General features: G+C 41.6%; 2 protein-coding genes across 6 annotated transcripts; one reads left to right on the top strand and one right to left on the bottom strand.

Annotated features, from left to right (window-relative positions):
• Positions 1-87: 87 nt before the first annotated feature.
• On the bottom strand, positions 88-9510 carry cwf19l1 (CWF19 like cell cycle control factor 1). 3 transcript variants are annotated; one of them, XM_063460271.2, is made up of 14 exons: positions 9410-9510; positions 5912-5996; positions 5090-5174; positions 4784-4885; positions 4486-4700; positions 4284-4399; positions 4027-4111; positions 3435-3587; positions 3163-3310; positions 2982-3061; positions 2674-2883; positions 1872-1991; positions 1683-1780; positions 88-1008 (listed from the first exon to the last, which is right to left on the bottom strand). In XM_063460271.2, exons 5-14 carry the CDS (start codon positions 4579-4581, stop codon positions 864-866), a joined length of 1251 nt encoding a protein of 416 aa, XP_063316341.1. In that variant the 5' UTR covers positions 4582-4700; positions 4784-4885; positions 5090-5174; positions 5912-5996; positions 9410-9510; the 3' UTR covers positions 88-863. The 3 variants fall into 3 exon arrangements, with proteins under 3 accessions (XP_063316341.1, XP_063316340.1, XP_063316342.1); XM_063460270.1 differs by lacking the exon at positions 9410-9510 and adding an exon at positions 6941-7106; XM_063460272.1 differs by lacking the exons at positions 4784-4885; positions 5090-5174; positions 5912-5996; positions 9410-9510 and having other exon boundaries at positions 4027-4139; positions 4486-4594.
• On the top strand, positions 9214-17388 carry dmtf1 (cyclin D binding myb-like transcription factor 1). 3 transcript variants are annotated; one of them, XM_063460269.1, is made up of 17 exons: positions 9214-9379; positions 11250-11365; positions 11521-11616; positions 11968-12053; positions 12279-12390; positions 12904-12980; positions 13063-13220; positions 13304-13336; positions 13424-13533; positions 13618-13846; positions 13924-14075; positions 14188-14382; positions 14654-14736; positions 14809-14967; positions 15046-15267; positions 15594-15699; positions 16174-17388. In XM_063460269.1, exons 2-17 carry the CDS (start codon positions 11257-11259, stop codon positions 16206-16208), a joined length of 1962 nt encoding a protein of 653 aa, XP_063316339.1. In that variant the 5' UTR covers positions 9214-9379; positions 11250-11256; the 3' UTR covers positions 16209-17388. The 3 variants fall into 3 exon arrangements, with proteins under 3 accessions (XP_063316339.1, XP_063316337.1, XP_063316338.1); XM_063460267.1 differs by having other exon boundaries at positions 11521-11655; XM_063460268.1 differs by lacking the exon at positions 9214-9379 and adding an exon at positions 9520-9602 and having other exon boundaries at positions 11521-11655.
• The last annotated feature ends 36 nt before the right edge of the window (positions 17389-17424 follow it).

The following is a 17424-nucleotide window of genomic DNA, read 5'->3' as shown; positions in this document are numbered from 1 at the left end:
GGGGCAATGCACCGTGGGAGATGTGTGTTAAACTACATGGTAATATTGAAAAAATGTGACCATCAATCCAAAATTATGTTTTAAATTTGATTTTATTTACAAAAAAATGAGGCATTAAAAGTAACTTTACCCATACGTGTGGTAGAAATAAGAAAATATTTCTGAGCTGGTTCAGAATTTTAAATATTTCATCAATCTCAAGATTTCTGCTCTTTTGTCAAGTATTTTTTTTCTAGCAGGGGGGGAAAAAAAAAACCCTAAACTATACTACAGACTGTTTTCGAAAACCATAACACGCGTGTTGATAAAGTTTTTTCAAACAAAAATAAAAACAGACAGCCCAGCAGTGAGGTTTACAGTTATACTCCCATTTCCTCACTGTGACTATTAAAAAGAAATACAGATGCTTTGTAAAACAAAATCTGATTTAAAAAAAATAGTTTGAGATATGATGCAAATTTTTACTGAGCATTACACCAGAGAATTGAACCCAGTTAGCTTAGCATAAAGACTGGTCACAGCTTTATCCAAAGGTAACAAAATCAACTCTAATGCTAACACACGGTACAAATGAGATGTTAATTAGTATCCAATCTCCGTACCAAGTTAAACTTTTAACTCTATGCAATCTCATTCCACCCGAAACAGTGGATTGATATAGTTAAGATGACAGTGAATATGTCATAAAAAAGTAGAAACAAAAGAAAGAAGACATTGTATTAAAAATGCTGTTTGACTCAATTTTGATGTTCAGGATGGATGAAGAGGAATGCATTATACCAACAACTGTCCTCACAATACATTGCATCATCCATGGTCCCCACAAAGCTAACTGTACAAGTGCAGGTGTGTGTGTGTGTAAATTATTCATCCCAGGTGAAATCATATGGCTGGAAGTCATCTCTCAGCTGTTTGCAGCTCTCCTCCTCCTCCTCTTTGCTTTGTTTACACTCTTTCCAGTCGGCTCGAGTCGGGATGTTTAGCACCGCCTCACTGGCCAGAACCTCCCTACGCACACACACAAAAACAAAAACCCCCACACCGTTACTCTGTGACACTGACATTATTCTCCCGCAGTGCAATTCTGACCTCCCATCAAGTTTTTTTCCCCTAAAATTTCATGACTGACATTTTGGAAACAGCAAGTTGTCATTTTTAGATCAGTGCATATTTATGTGAACAAAACACATTAACAGTGTGCAGAATTATTGGTAATAATTATTTACCAATATTACTGAATAACATGAGACTAAAAAATAATTTTCTGCCAACCAAGGCATCTTTTCCCTGACTTTTAAACAGGTTTGTAGGTATGTTTGTATATACATAACGGGTAATGGTAAGTCCTGACTGTCCAGCTCTCTGGCGCCCCCTGTGGAGGCTTTTGTTTTTACACTTTCTGATATAATGTAATTTTTCTGATGACGTTTTGATAATTCTGTTATTTTATAGAGAACCCAGGTATAAACAGAATGACCTGCTTTATCTTTTTATTTTAATAATCGAATCCAAATGTGACTAAAAACAGATCTGGACAACATTTGCATTTATACATAACATTTTATAAGAAACACAGCTTTATTTTAGCTTTAAAAGATGACACTGACAGTGCTGAAATTTTATGAGGCTCTTCTTTATATTTAAAGGTAAACAAAGGGTGTTTAATGGGGACTGATGCTCACCTTCCAAACTGCAGAGGAAAATGTTTTTGAATGCGGTAGAAGAGCTTCTCCCCCGAGTCCAACTCTACATAGAAATATGGAGTCCCTGGAGGAGCAATCTGAACACACACGTTTAATTCAGCTTTTCAAATAGATGTTAAAAATCCCAGAATAGCCAAACCACTGTACTCCTGGTGTGTTTACGGGTACCTGCTTGAGGTCAGTGTGTTCAGGAATCTCCATCATCTCCATCTGTTGCTCCTGAGCCTGGACCATGAACGCCTCCTTGATGTCCTCTGTGGCACAGCGGTTCAACGGCACCGGCACAACCTGAATGACAATAATAACAAGAAGATGATAAATAAAGTGATCAGCAAATGTGGCAGAAAATAAAAATCGTTTTACGTTTCTCTTCCTGCGCTTGGATCACAGGAATCATGGTCTAAATAAAGATACAAGGAGTTTAAATGTGCTAATTTATTGCCCAAGTGTGACTTACTTTGTGAATAACTGGCTTCTTGTATGTCAGCGATAGCAGACTTAAAAAAATATTTATCTAATTCTACGCTCAATCTCAAATTATTTTCGCAGCTTTGCATAAAGTGCCCAAGTTTACCACATCTTTGTTGACCTTTTTATTGTTTTAGTTTGTGTTGTTACTTCATTTATTACAGTGAAATATCTCGTGTACCTCCATAATCAAATTTAAAATACAAAAGCAAAAAAATAATTTATTAAAAAATAGAATTATGAAGCTTTAGTTAGTTATTTTAGATTAAAAGTGACACAAATGAAACACTCAACTTTTATCATTCTTTTCTTTTTTCTCAAATTTTGAAATGATAAAACCAAATATGTAAAATTTTGCACTCTATAAAGTGAAAAATATGACTTTTTACACTTCTACACACTGCATCTGTCAAAATTAGAAAATATTCACCTTACAGTATAATTGAAAAACAATACGAATAACACTGTGAATTAAAATATGTTTTCTTGGTCGTGTTTCTACCTGCAGCTGCAGATGCTGGCTCCTGTAGTTCCTCTCAAACAGCACACAGCGCTCTCCTTTGCTCTTGTAGAACTTCCTCAGGGCTGACTTGTACTTCTCCATCTCCTCCACCACCTCCGAGCTCAGGTCCACCACCGACTGGTAGTGTCCGATGGGGAGGATCAGCACATGGCGAGGAGTCAAACCGCCTTTGGCCAGCGCGAGGTAACACTGCAGAACAAATCATCATCCTCACTCGGCTCTAACGCTTTTACATGAAGTCTCGAAGGAGCTTCTGTGATGTGGATTTATGAACAGCATGAACTCACGTGTGTTCCTATGCTGATGACGAGGTGTTTCTCCACCTGAGGGCTGGCCAGACAGAACCAGCATGGACCCGAGGGCTGAGCTGCACGCAGAAAAACAAATTATCTGTGTGACCTCACAAAACCACACTAACTAATGAGTTCTTTCTTAAACCAGATCTAAACAGAGTGTGGTTGGACTCACGGTGCCGGCGGGGCTGCTTGGGCTGCCCCTGATGATGCTGCTGGTCTCGCCCTCGCCCATCTCCATCAGAGTGCCTCTTCCTGCCGTGGCCCCGAGAGCCTCCACCCTGCTTCTTGCTCAGGTCGAAGAAGTACTGATTGGCTGGCTCCTGGCACACATATAACAACATTTTGTACTTTAAAACCTCAAATACACATTCAAAGGTGATTTAGATAAGAGTCAAGGTGAATTCTAGTGACTGTGAATCTCCACAGAGAGGACTCCAAACAAACCTCCTCCTCTGTGGCGCTGAAGGCCGTCTTTTGTGTGTCCATCTTGTCTTTCGTGGGGCATCTGTACGGGTTTTCTGTGACGTCTTGCGGTTGCTTCACAAGCTCTGCAGGGTCTATGGTCTTCATGGGGATTATGTTGAAGGCGTACAGATACTGCAGACAGAAAGAAGGTTTTCACTTGTCATGACACATCTGGAGAATTTTCCACAGCAGGAACATTTTAGCACAGATCTGCTCTGTTACCTGCATTTCCTGCAGGAGAACCAGGGTCTACATTACAGTTTTAAAATAACAGGGAGGGTCTCCTGTGGGCTGCTGTCACCTAGAGTCTAAATTTAGTTCAGCTAAATTGGCTATTAGGGCTTCCTGTTTGCACTGGATTCATGCATGCACAGACAACAATCACCGGATTCATTGGTCAGTGAAGAAAACTAACTTCTCTGTGGTTTCTAAGCATTTTTTAAGGACTTTATTAATCACAGATTTTGACGTTTTCCCAACTTTTAAGAAAACCTTGACACAAAGTTTTAATAAATGCAGCTATGCACATAATCTCCATGTAACTGATTCTTTGTCTTGCAGGGAAACGCACCTTCTTCTTGGCGGGGTTGTTGACGGCCGCCAGAGCGATGAAGCGGCTGACGTGTTGAGCATTTTCTTGAAGAACAACGTGATTCCTGCCAATAGACACAGTGAGAGATGGACCTAACGTAAAACAAGAACCAAACAATTGCTTCTAATCAATCTGACTTCTACCAGAGGGGTCACCCCCTACTGGCCAATCAAAATAATGCAGGTATCCAGAAGAAATTAATTAACAGTGAGCTTCCTCACCGTTCTGCAGCTTACCTGTATGGGAGTCTTTCATAGTGAGCGCCCTCTAGTGCTGCAAAGTGGTATCGTGGTTTCAGTTTGTCTGCGAGGCTGGCTATCGAGTTGCTTCCACAAAGTTTTGTGTTCACTTCCTGCCGAACAGAGTTCAGAAGAATCCATTCAGCATCTCGTGGGGTCAGAGGCAGTAAAATTAAAGCAGCATAGACATCTTCATTACCGGGTTGTTTGCGTAGTGCCACACTCCTCGGGGCCACTGCGATGTCAGCAAGATGTCAACACCTTTAAATTTGGAGCTGCTGGTCAGAGGAGTCATGAGGGCCACCAGATCTTTGGAAGTGAAGCAATGAGCCGGCGCCGGTTCCTGCCGGGCTTCCTGACCGCTGACATAGGCGATCTGCAGTCCCGACACGCCGGTAAACACACCACGCCGGCCTGTAACGCACAGATGAGAGCGCTGAGACACATGTTGGTTTCATGTTTTTATTAAAAGGTCATGAATATGTGTGATCGCTTACCGAGATATGTGATGTTTTCAGCAAGCTCACAGCCATCGGCATTTGGGAAATTCTTTACCGTTTCCTGGCTTGCCGCTCCGAGGATGTAAGTGTGGATGGGAGCTGAGGAGGCACAAAAAAAAAAGAAAGAAAAAAAAAAAGAGGCTTTTGAGTTTCCTCAGAAAAGGCCAAAAAACATGCTTGCTTTCAGCATGAACATAGGAGGCGCTGTTGAGTTCTTATGCAATTCTATTAATGTAACAGTGCCCCCTGGTCAAAAGCAACAATAAAGATGAGCATCTGCCCGGATGTTCCAGATTTTTTCACCTTTCTTGGCTCCGGTTTTGTACAGCTGCCACTCGGCTTCAGCTTCCGGCGTTGTTCCAAAAAACTCTCCAACACACAGCAGCAACTGGTGGAAAACAGATGTGAAAAATACCACAACTTAAAGACGATTACAGGTGTTTTAATATGATAACTTAACACACAGTTCTATACAATGATGTACCAGGTCATTGAAGGTAACAAGAAAACATTTAAGGGGATGGATGGGAGGAAAACTTAGATGGAAAAAAAAGAATAAAAAGTTTTATGAGAAACAAAATGAGATATTTACCAGAAAAAGTCTGTAAGGACAAGTCTATAAACAAGTGTGAATTGAAAATAAATAAATAAACTGGTTGATTAAGAAGAAAAAACGCAAAATTGCCAGAAAAAAAAAAAAGAAACAGCTGACAAATTCATGTAAAAGCAACTGACAAACTTACAGAGGAAAACTGGTAAAAGAATAGAAAATGGCAAATTTCTAAGAAAAAGCTTACTGTAAAAAAGGCAAGTCTATGTGGAAAAAGGACATATATGAGGAAAAACAAATTATGATAAAAATGTAATAAATTAACCCTGGAGAACCCATGGGGTCAAATTTGACCCCATGGTTTCCCTAGAAAACCAATGGGATCGGATCTGACCCCATGGGTTCTCCAGGGTTAAAATAATTTTTAAAACAGAAAACATTTAAAATAAAATCATGGCTAGTATAACAAGAAAAAAACTGTCAAATATACATAAAAAAAAAACAGAAATAAAAACCCACAAATCATTAAAAAAATTTTTAAATGATAACTGGATAATGTGACGCATCTGACTCACATCAAACTGCCCAGTCTTCTTCTGGATGGCCTGGACTCGGTTGAACAAAGCGTTCAGACGGCCTTCAACGTCCCCACACGCCAAACTAGAAACACACACGTTTTAATATTTTAACAATCTAGAAAACTCATAGATGATTTCCTCTGGAAAACATCAGACAGTCTCCAAAGAACTGTTGTGTTTTTGGGACTTGAATGATGCCTTACAATGAGTAAGGCATGAGTAAGGCAGTAAGGTAAAGTTGGACAGTTGGTCACTGAAACATCAATAGCACAAAGTGCCTCTTACATTAAAATAAAATAAATTGGCAATAACAATGATAAAACAAATCAGAATTCATGGATATCATTCTGTTTAATTAAAATGACGTTAATATGTTCTGGTACAGTGCAGACTTTTCACCACAAACTGCAAATATCAAACATGCCTCTACGTCACATGGTATGACGTAAATAAATGTGGAGACTGTTTAATGCAACCTTGAATCATGCAAGTTTTTAACGAAGTTCTGTATATTTCAGTGTAATACATTATGCCGAAATAAAAGTGACGACCTCGTATATTTTCAAACCTTAAATGTGACACAATTTTAAACAGATTTTGCATTAGGCGGACGGCTTTAGAATGTATCCTGGGGGTGGATATGTATGCCGTATTTTTCACTGCTGAACACTGACGTTAAATGTGTGTCTATGACGCGTATTTATAACATATAAATCTGAAGATAATAAGAAACGCTTAAATTGTCTGAAATTTGTTTTAAGTCTGATGAGAGTGGTCACATTTTTGCATCTAAACAGTTCCGAAAAAGTCAACAATTACAAGACCCTGACCCGGTGAGGTTTACACGCCTGCTAACGGAAGGGTTTTCATATTTTTCTTTTATCAACGTGTTTGTATTAGAAACGGAGATCCTCTGACATCATAGCTGAAACAACATAATCAACATGGACAACATAAACAGCATCGATTTAACCAGAAGCTACATTTAACCGGACGCTGCGTCCTGCGTTCACTGAGCAGACTTACACTCTGAGCGGCTGCTCCTCCATGTCTCTGAGCAGATTTTTACTCTAAATATTAAAATGTGGGATTTGGATTTTAGCAGCTTCCATTAACCGCCCGTCGCTAGTAACTGTCCGATTAAAACAAAAGCGGAACAATTTGTAATTTACGAAGCGGGAGTAGCTGACGTACACGCGGTTGCGCGAGACACACTAAGAAAGACAAACATTTATTAAATTAAAATTGATAATTTTAATTTCTAAAAACTACAAGAGAAGTAGCTCAAACAGTAAGAAATATTCCATGTGGCTACCCGGACAGATTTCAGTGCGGAAATAGTTGTTGCCAGGTTTGATTTGAGTGGTTTGAAGAAGCTGCCGTGTTTCAGTACGTTGTTTCTGTTTTTTCGGTAGTTTACACCTGTTCTTAAATCCACTCAGCTCTGTAATCCTGATTTTACTCTGTTTTAATTATTAAATCTGCAGTGTGTTTGTTTTATTTATAATTCATATCAATAATGGGACAGAAGGCTAACGAATGAATGAATTAAAGGACTTCACCAAGGAGGTAAAATCAACTCCTTATCTGAGCATCTCTTCTAGAGTGGACACCATAAAAATGAATATGCTCCCAAGGATGTTGTACTTGTTCCAGTCTGTTTCTATAGAAAGCCCTGATAGATACTTTGCAGAATGGGATAGGATCCTCTCCAGATTTATATGGGCGGGTAAAAAGCCAAGAGTTAAGTTTAAAACACTTCAGCTTCCCAAGGATAGAGGAGGACTGGGCCTCCCTTGCCTACATGACTTATTATAGGACAACCCAAATAAGGACTCTGGTGGGCTGGTGTAAACCTGGATATTATTCAAGATGGAAGGAAGTGGAATTTTCCTAGGGAGGCAACTTCCCTGTCGGGGCACTGATAGGAGATCCCTCAAAGTTACGTCTCCTGGGAGACCCGGGCAACCCTTGGATGGTAAGCTCAATAAAGACATGGAAAAGAGTACTTAAAAAGTATCAATTAAATCAGAGAGCTGGATTTCTTAGGTGGTTTGCATATGACCCAGAATTTTTGCCTAGTAAGACCGACTTGACATTTAAAACATGGGCTAATAAAGGTCTCACCACATACAGTACCTTGTTGAAAGATGGAAAAGTGATGAGTTTCCAGGACCTTAAGAATAAGTTTGGGTTGCAAAATCAAGACTTTTTTAGATATTTGCAACTGAGGGACTTCCTGAATAAAAAGCTAAAACATCCCCAGTTATCGACTGGGAATGAAGAAATTATTTACATATTCGAGAATGCATTTAGAGATGCACCCTATCAAAAAATTATTTCCAAATTATATCGTTCACTGACCAACCTAAGGGGTCATGATACAAGATATGTTAAAGCAAGATGGGAAACAGAGGGTAATCTATCCCTAACAGGAGAGGAATGGGATGGGATCTGTAGGCAGCAGTGGTCGGTAACAAGCTCCCCCTCGTGGAGGGAATTCAGTTGGAAGAATGTAATTCGCTATTTTAATACCCCGGCTCAAAAATCCAATTATTCCCATAAGACAACATGCTGGAGGCAGTGTGGACATGCAGCAGCAAATCATTTCCACATTTTTTGGGAATGTCCTTGTGTGGCTCCATTTTTGAAGGAAATACATAAGGTCCTGGAAACAATCTTCCAAAAGAAAATACAATTTCATTTTGCAGTATTGTACCTAGGTAACTTACAGAGTCTTAATCTATGTAAACCGGATAAATATTTGTTCAGTGTGCTGTTGGTAGCTTCCAGAAAGGCCATAACCCGTCGTTGGCTTATTGAGGATACTCCTACTATAAATGAGTGGACTGACGTGATATATACTATTTTTGTTATGGAAAGAATAACTTTTAGGCTAAAGTTGCAGGCGGACTCATTTGACGAATACTGGTCGAAATGGTTGAACTACGTACAAAATGGGAGGCCCGATTTTGTATAATCTCGTTGTATTTTGTGGTTTGTTTGTTTTTGTTTTGTTTTTTTGTTTGTTTTTTTCCTTTTCTCTCCCCCCCCCCACTGTGATTAAGTTGTATTGTTGTACATGTTGTATAAATAAGAAAACCAATAAAACATAAATGAGAAAAAAAATAGTTAAATTAAAAAAAACAACAACAACTCATCACACATTTGCCAGAGAAAAATGCAAAATTCATGAGGGGAAAGACAACCTCATATTTTTTACTCTTACAACTTTGTTGTTTTAATCAAACAAAAATGTGTTTTCATTTTTACCTTTTTATGGCGCTTCAGTCGTAGATGTCGTTTATTAAAAACCATGAAATATAATTAACATAGGCATGAACTCCTCCAATTTACGGATACTGTACGGACCTGGCAACCCGCTGGCCTTCGCGCAGCCGAGCCTCCATCCTGGCACTTACCTTCATCCTGGTAACTTGCAAGTTCCCGGACTAAAAACAGGAAGTAAGTAGCCAAATCAAAAGTAAAATTCACCGTCTGTTTGGTAGTCGAAGCCAGTGAGAGGTGCGGAGAAAGCTCGGAGAAATAAAAACTGCACCAAAGCCGAGAATAAAGCGCAAAAACAGTGTCAAACTGCACAGACGCCATAAGCTGCAGCTTGTCGACTAACATGGCGCCGGAGAGTTTTCTTCTTTCATTCAGCTGCTTAGCTTTCAGCAGGCTAACGGTTAGCATGGAGTCAGCGTCACTGAGTGTTGGGGATGCCGGTCTTTGTTCGTATCACATTACAGCTTCTGTGTTAGAACAGCGCTGGTCTCTTTTCTAATATTCATGTAAGCGTACCATTAAAGATGCGTTAGTCTGCGCAGAATCGATCTTTTCATCAGTGTAAATAACGATGCACAGCAGCGTCCGCCAAACTCCGTTTAAAAACCTCCAAATTTTATAGAGTTTTGATAATTAAATGCCAGTAAACATATCATTGATCGTAAATTGAAGGAAAACATTAAAGACTTAAATTCTGTGCACTCACTGTCAAAGAAATGCGGAATATTTGAAAAAATGTACACCTTTCTTTGTTTGTCATATTTCCCCTCAAAACAGTGGGGGGCGGCAGCGAGCAGGGTAGAATTATTACATTTTATAAATCGCGTAAAAAATGATAGGTACTCCCCTGAATTTACCGGCCGCATCTGATAATAACAAATGTTATTATACTTTATTGTTGGGGAAAAGAAATGTCTGTCAGCATTCAATTTTTCTTTTAATCCTTCTGTTTTTCAAAGGAGCTTGGCGTGTACACAATAAAAGTAACACATGTTAACTTGTATGGTTTACAGTATTTATTGTCTTCATAAACCGGTGTAAGATCACATGAATGACACATCTACAGTGACACTGCTGGAACTGAGTTACAGTGATGGCGCTTAGCTTAAAGTGACAGATTTCAGAAGGGAGTTCTGACTGTGATTTTTAGTTTTGTTGCCTATGAGCTCTTTTTCATTATAAAAACATCTGCTAAAACATTTGATACTTTCATTTTTGCAAACTCAGCATCATACGATGTCTGAAAAATTACAAAAGCAGCACTTCTATACCTCACCTAAAATTAATAAATCATGTTTTATTTACCGTGTTGTGCTTCTTTTTATTAAGAGGGTGCTAACTGTGCCATGCATCTTATTATTATTATTGTTGTTGTTATTATTTTATCACTGTCAGTGAAATTTGAGTTTTAGGCAGTTAGTATGATTTTTTTCTGTATATAATATATGTACATATTTATAAAATATAATTATGTGATCAATCACCCAAATGACCCATTTGGAGCTAGAAAAACCCTGATGGTGGGACAGAAAAATGACTCACTTGGAAAGTGTGACATTTTATTACTATTTTTTTTTAAAGAAGCAAATAATTAACAAGCTTAATCAGGACTGAGATTAGTCATTAGTCAGATTTAGTGTGTAGAAATCTTGATTTTCCCATCTTCAGGCACCCACAGAGTCTAAATCCGTCCCAGTCCTTGCAGATCTTTGCTGTAAATAGTTTTTCTTATGAAGGTTTCTAGCCGAGTGAGGTGACCCTGAGGTGTTTGATGCCAAAATAACAGCCGGTTGAACCCTGTAAATACCAAAGAAGCTGCTTCAGCACATCTTCTATTATATCATTGAGTATAGCAGACTCTGGAGCATCGCTGATCGAGAAAAAAGAGAATAATCCTATATAGGGCGCCTCTAACCTACAAGCCGCTTTGCAGCCTACTACAAACACACCAAATTGTGATAATTTGGTGTGGTCGTAGAGAAATTAGTACCTGGGAACACCTGTGGCTGTAAAATCGCTCTGAGTTCGTCTTTGTGTCTCTCTGCAGCTGCAGGATGAGTTCAGCAGCAGAGGACGACGACGCCGGTGCTTTAGAAACCGTCAAATCTGTCACACTCACTCAGGACAGTGATGGAAGCATCATACTGCACTGTCCTCCCTCTGGTGGGTCTACACACACAACACTAATAAATTTGACACTTCTTAAAACGTATACGTAATGTAAATTAATATAAAAGTGAAACTAAAAATAACAACAAAAATTTTAAATGATGTTTTTGTCAGATTAAGGCTATAGAAATAATTGTGTGTGTGTGCAGACGAGGACTCGGAGCCACTCCAGAAGAAGCTGCGACTCTCCACAGACGAGCAGGAAAACTCGGACACGCCTCAGTTCTCCGTCGTCACGTTGCCAGGTCAGACGAGCTCTGGACCGTTCCCCGTTCATGACTACAGTGAGTCACACTGAAATCACCTCACACAGTTCCTGGTAACAGCTGCTGCAGCTGCATCCTGATCAGAGGGTTTTCATTTACTCAAATCCAGCAAAAATATCAGAAAATACAAGTGAGTTAACTCAGATTGTTCAGATCCTGGTCTCCTTAGCCAGAAAGTACATCAGAAATCATCCTCATCCTGGTTTATGGTGTTTGCTGTTAATGTCTGCATTAAATGGCACAAATAAAGCTTCAGATATGTGAAGTTGTTTGGGTTTCTGGCGGGATAATAAGGTTCGAGGGTAAAAGATTTTCCGTGTCGTTTCTCAGTGTCGGACACTCAGGCTGAGACCTTTGAGGTGACGATGACGCCCACGGCGGACGAGCTCTCTGAGGACAGCGTCACTCAGATTCAGGTGGTGCTCAGGCTCCTTTTTTTTTTTTATTCTAAGCGTTCTGTGTTTGCTCTGTGTAGTTTCCTGTAAGGATGAGCCACCAGTTAAAAGTGAGCTGTTTCTGCTTTAATAAAAGCAAAGTGACGGAAAACAAAAAGGAGCTTTATTTATATGAAATGGATTAAATGTAAGAGAACGGGGTGTGACTGAACAGAGGTTTTCATTTTGATCACTTTGTGTTTGCAGATCCTACAGGAAGATGAAGACTCCCTCTCAGCCAATCAGAAGACGGAGGTGTCGCCCGTCAGTCAGGCCTGGTTCACGACTAAAGAAGACAAAGACACGCTGGCTAATAAAGGTACCAACGAGGCCGGAACCTCTGTAGCAGACAGTGAATGCAGCTCACTCAGAGGCTTAGAGAAAACAGCACGGCCCAAAAGAAGTCGGACTGTATGGAAGTCTGTGTGAAAATGAGCTCAGTTAACTCTTTCCTGATGACTTCATGGTGTCAGACTCTAGTTTAGAGTCCTGTTGAAGACAGCATGATGTTTATTTAGGACTCCTACTGCACACCTCGTAGTCCGCCTCGATGGATGTTGGAGTCCGTTAGTAGCAGCAAAGTACACAATAAAAAGTTCTAATAAAGCCAAACTTAACAAAGGAAAAAAAGTCTGGTTAAAAGTTGATTTTTCTTCTCCTTTTTGACTTTAAATGAAACCAGAATGTATAAAATAAACATAATTTTTTACTCAAACCAGCGACTGGGACCATGAACTCCTCAGGAAAGACTTTCATATGGCTGGAGTCCAGACGAGTCGCCCCCTGCTGTTCATTAGAAACAATGCAGGTTTTCGTGTCTCTTCCCTTTCAGGTCATAAGTGGAAACAGGGCATGTGGTCTAAAGAGGAGATCGACATCCTCATGAGGAACATCGACCAGTACGTGAAGGTACGTGGGGTTGGTCCCTGACATAATTTCTGCCTCTGTGACGTCTGATGACGTTAAACTGTTCTTGTGGCCACGATCTCAGGGCCGCGGCATCGAGGACCCGGCAGAGATCATCTTTGAGATGTCCAAAGAGGAGAGGAAGGACTTCTACCGCTCCGTGGCGTTGGGGTTGAACAGGCCGCTGTTCGCCGTCTACAGACGAGTCCTCCGGATGTACGACAACCGCAACCATGTCGGCAAGTGAGTGCACAGAGAAAAGCTGGTGTAAGAAAGGCAGTGCAGGTTTGTTGGTTTCTGTGTTTAAGGAGTGGTTTGTGTCTTAGGTACACTCCTGATGAGATCGAGAAGCTGAAGGCGTAAGTATAACTTTGTTTTTAATGAGCGCTTGACGACGGTGTAAAATGGATTTCACACTAACCCGTGTTTATATGTGATGCGTTTAGGTTGAGGGAGAAACACGGGAACGACTGGGCGACTATCGGTGCTGCACTAGGTCGCAGCGCATCCTCTGTGAAAGATCGCTGCCGGCTAATGAAGGACACGTGCAACACAGGTACTGCACAGCAACCGTTTGTACTTGTAGAGATATTTAAATGCTTGCTTTTATTTTGAAATTCGCTCTGTTTTTAAAAACCAGGTAAATGGAGCGAGGACGAGGAGCGACGGCTTGCCGAGGTCGTATACGAGATGGCAGGGGTGTCGCCGGGGTCGGCGGTCACAGGAGGCGTGTCATGGGCGACGGTGGCTGATCGAGTCCGCACACGCTCAGAAAAGCAGTGTCGGTCTAAATGGCTGAACTACCTGAACTGGAAGCACAGTGGAGGAACTGAGTGGACGAAGGAAGATGACTTGAATCTTGTACGCAGGTACGGCGGTGTGGGCGTGCACACATGTGTGTGAGCGAGCATAGTAAACCATGTGTAAGCTTGATGCCGTGTTTCAGGATATCAGAGCTTGACGTGGATGATGAGAATGAAATTAAGTGGGAGGATCTCGCCGGCGGATGGAGCAGCGTCCGATCGCCCCAGTGGCTCCGATCCAAGTGGTGGAGCATCAAGAGACAAGTGGCCAATCACAAGGACATCCCCTTCAGTGGTATGGATACACACATACACACACACACAAATTAATACCGTCATTTATTTCCTCATGTTTCTGATTCTCTTCTTCTATTAATAAAATCTGGTGATGTGGTTTCCGTCTCTAGTCCTCCTGAAGGGCCTCCAGGAGCTCATGGCCTCCTCGCAGTCGGCATCTGTTCCGGGCAGCCCCTCCTCCTCCTCCTCCCTTCAGATCCGACTCACCCGATTAGACGAGAACAGCGGGGGAGCCAGCCCCGCCCCTAGCTCTGTGGCCGCACTGCAGATTCCCTTACAGATCCCGCTGCAGATCACACACCTGGGTGAGCCTCGCACGCCTGCACTACACCACCCACATGTTCGCTTCTTCTGCGTGTTCTGCTGCTGTGGCCACACTATTTTTTTTTTTTATGGAGATACTAAACCACCATAGAAGAAGAAGAATTAGAACCAGACTGTGCTGATGAATCAGAGAAGGTGGTGACTGAGGTTTACCTGTTGGACAGCGTGTAACAGGTGTGCTGCCTGCAGCTGCAGATGTTCTTGTCCTGACAGCGAGACCTCTGACTGGTGCTGTTTGTGTTTCTGTGTTAGCGTCAGATTCAGCGGCAGCAGCCAGCGACAGTGAGACCATCACACTGAATGCTGGAGCGCTGCAGACCTTTGAGATCCTGCCGGTAAGCACCACGAGCTCCTTTCACAATAAAACACATGAATATGAATGAATTTAAAACCTTTTCTTTGTGCAGTCGTTCCACCTGCAACCCACCGGCACCCCGGGAACCTACTACCTCCAGACGACACCCAATCAGGGCCTTCCGTTGAGCTTAGCCAATAACAGCACTGTTACCCTGACGACGAGCTCCTCGCCCTCGTCTCATGAACACATTATCCTCCACAGTCTGTCGGTCAGTTTATTGCCCTGCTGAGGGTAAACGTGTGTGTGTGTGTGTGTGCGCGTCTTTTCAAATGCTTTCCATCTCCAGGCCGACAGTCTCTGCTCCAGCGATGGCGTCATCATCCAGACTGTCACCTCTGACCCCGCCTCCTCCTCCTCTGAAGCCCTCAGCCAGCAGCAGCTGGTGGTGGAGACGGAGACCCGGGGCCAGGACGATCGTCTCGACGCCGCAAGTCTGTTGGAGGGGTCGGAGAGTATCGTCACGGAATCTCAGGAGCCAATGACGAATGGCTTCAGTGACACAGACAAAGTAGAAGCTTCTGTTTTTCCTCACACGTTGTTTGCATGCTTTTAATTCGAAAAGCTTCCGTTAGTATCGTTCTGTTTTTGTTGAGAAATAAAGGGGTGGACAAAATAATAGAAGCCAGTTTTGTGGATTAAAACTTTTTTATGACCAGAATATGTAAGAATTTTAACTTAAACAAAACAAATAAATATATTTGTACAGTGAGAAAAAACAAGGGGGGAGGGTGGGGTCACAACACAACCAAGTCAGCTGTGTTGTCCTCATACCCAGAGGGAGCACACAATGATGACTGAACAGTACAACAGTGTGTGTGTTTGTGTGTGTGTCAGGGCCTGCGTTCCCCCCCGGTGGAGGCTCCAATGGTGCATTCTGGGATAACGTCTGGGAGCGCCGTGCTGATCGTGTCTCCTCCCAACATCAGCAGCACACTAACGGGTAACACGCACACATAGTTAAAGTAGAACGTAACTGCGAATCTATGCTCTGTCTCTTGTCAGTGAAACTATGGCAACCGTGACCCATGAGGCTCAGCATCTCCTTTACTGCTCAGAGACGGGTCCCTGTGTGCTGGGACACGAGCGCTGCTTTAAATTCAAACTGTTTGATTGGGTTTTTAAGCCTTCGTGTCTTTTAAATGATGAGGTTGTGCTTTAGTGTCCACGCCGCCCATCTGTATGGCAGGGTGGTGAAAATACCCAGGCTTCCAAATCTGACGCCCTCTACCCCTGTGGTGCACTTGGAAATTCTGATGATTAAAAATAGAAAAATAAATTAAAGAAACATGAATTCTTTAACATGAAAAATGTAGCCTGAAGTTTCTCTCTGAGTGTGTAATCAGAGTATTCATACTGCTGCACGAATTTCTCAGAGCACACACCTGAGCATCACTTCCTTTCTGTTTTTCATCAGATCCCATCTTGGAAAACCAGGAAGTCTCTGACTGAGTCGGACTTCCCGCTGCAGCTGTCGCTCAGGGGGACACCTCCACCCTTGGGCTTGGCCCGGCATGTCAGACTGTGATACTCCCTCCTCTCCTGCTTCCCGTTTCCTCTTTAACGGATGCAAGCACTTTAAAACTAAACTGAACATTTTTGGAGTCCCTGAATGAAATGACCGCAGTGCCAAAGAGACTCTAAAGCCTGGACACTTTAATGTGAATGGACCCTTGGATCTGAAAAATCATCCTTTTTCATTTTACATGAAGCTGTTTTGTCGGGCTGGTGACAAAGCAATACTCAAAGCAATAGTTCAATGTTACACATTTTCCACCTGTTTTTTCATGACTTAAGTACACCTTTATTTATTTATGCTCATTTTTGAAGACTTTAAATCGTAAACCTGCTGTTTTCAGCAGGAACTTCTGTGAAATTTTAAAGTAAAAAAACAAATAATCCTGAAGCTGTGGTCAGGTTGGCTTTTATTGTGAAAGGCTGGGCTTATTTGCCCTAAAGATGTTTATCCTGTTCCTCTGTAACACACAGCTCTGTTTCTATTGTTTCACAGCTGTTAACGCCTGTAACACCCGCTGGATTTATCCGCAGCTGAAAATAGTCCCTCAGAGAGCATTCATTCCAACAGATGGCGCAGAGATGGGAGTGCTGCTGGTTTTGGTGTTTTTTGTGAGTTTTGCTTGAACTGGTCAGAAGTCAGAGCTGCCCACAGAGGCAGTGATTTCTTACGGTCGGTGTAAACAAAAGCAGCCTTGCATGATTAATGAGGAATCCAGTTTATAGTCTGGTTTGGTAATTCTGGGCGAACTGGCCCTTTAAACAGGCCGGTTGGAAGATTTACTCCAAACTAATTAAGCACTAGGGTTCTTTTTGCCATTGTTCCCTGGTTGCTAATGCTGCCTCGTGCTGTGGACGGATCAGATTCTACCTGATCATCGTTCAACCTACCAAACGTCACTACTAGTTAGTTTTCTGTTAGACTCAGGTTTATTTATTTATTTTTTTTTTAACCAGGTTAAAAAAAAAAAAAAAAAAAGACTCAGGTTTATTATCTTTAGATGGAAAATAACCTCCCGCTCCTGTTTTTTTTTTTTTGTTTGTTTTTAAATCAATTCCTGGATGCTAAACTTTATTGTAAAAGAGGATCTGAAGGCTTTTAAACCCTCGATGGTGTCTTTTGGAAAATTGGAAAACTGAAAACCTTATATGA

Source organism: Pelmatolapia mariae, linkage group LG17 (genome assembly GCF_036321145.2).
Source record: "Pelmatolapia mariae isolate MD_Pm_ZW linkage group LG17, Pm_UMD_F_2, whole genome shotgun sequence".
In the NCBI taxonomy this organism is placed as follows: Eukaryota; Metazoa; Chordata; class Actinopteri; order Cichliformes; family Cichlidae; genus Pelmatolapia; species Pelmatolapia mariae.
The sequence above is the reverse complement of the archived record's forward strand: the minus strand, read 5'-3'. Positions and strand labels throughout refer to the sequence as shown.

Bases quoted from the DNA above. Each gene is read 5' to 3' on its own strand.
- dmtf1 (XM_063460267.1), top strand. From the start codon at position 11,257: ATGAGTTCAGCAGCAGAGGACGACGACGCCGGTGCTTTAGAAACCGTC. The intron at 13,337-13,423 runs GTAAGTATAACT...TGATGCGTTTAG, and splicing joins GAGATCGAGAAGCTGAAGGC to GTTGAGGGAGAAACACGGGA. The intron at 14,737-14,808 runs GTAAGCACCACG...TTCTTTGTGCAG, and splicing joins AGACCTTTGAGATCCTGCCG to TCGTTCCACCTGCAACCCAC.
- cwf19l1 (XM_063460270.1), bottom strand. From the start codon at position 6,963: ATGGAGGAGCAGCCGCTCAGAGT. The intron at 4,112-4,283 runs GTAAGCTGCAGA...GTCTATTGGCAG, and splicing joins TATGAAAGACTCCCATACAG to GAATCACGTTGTTCTTCAAG. The intron at 3,311-3,434 runs GTTTGTTTGGAG...TATGTGTGCCAG, and splicing joins TCAGCGCCACAGAGGAGGAG to GAGCCAGCCAATCAGTACTT.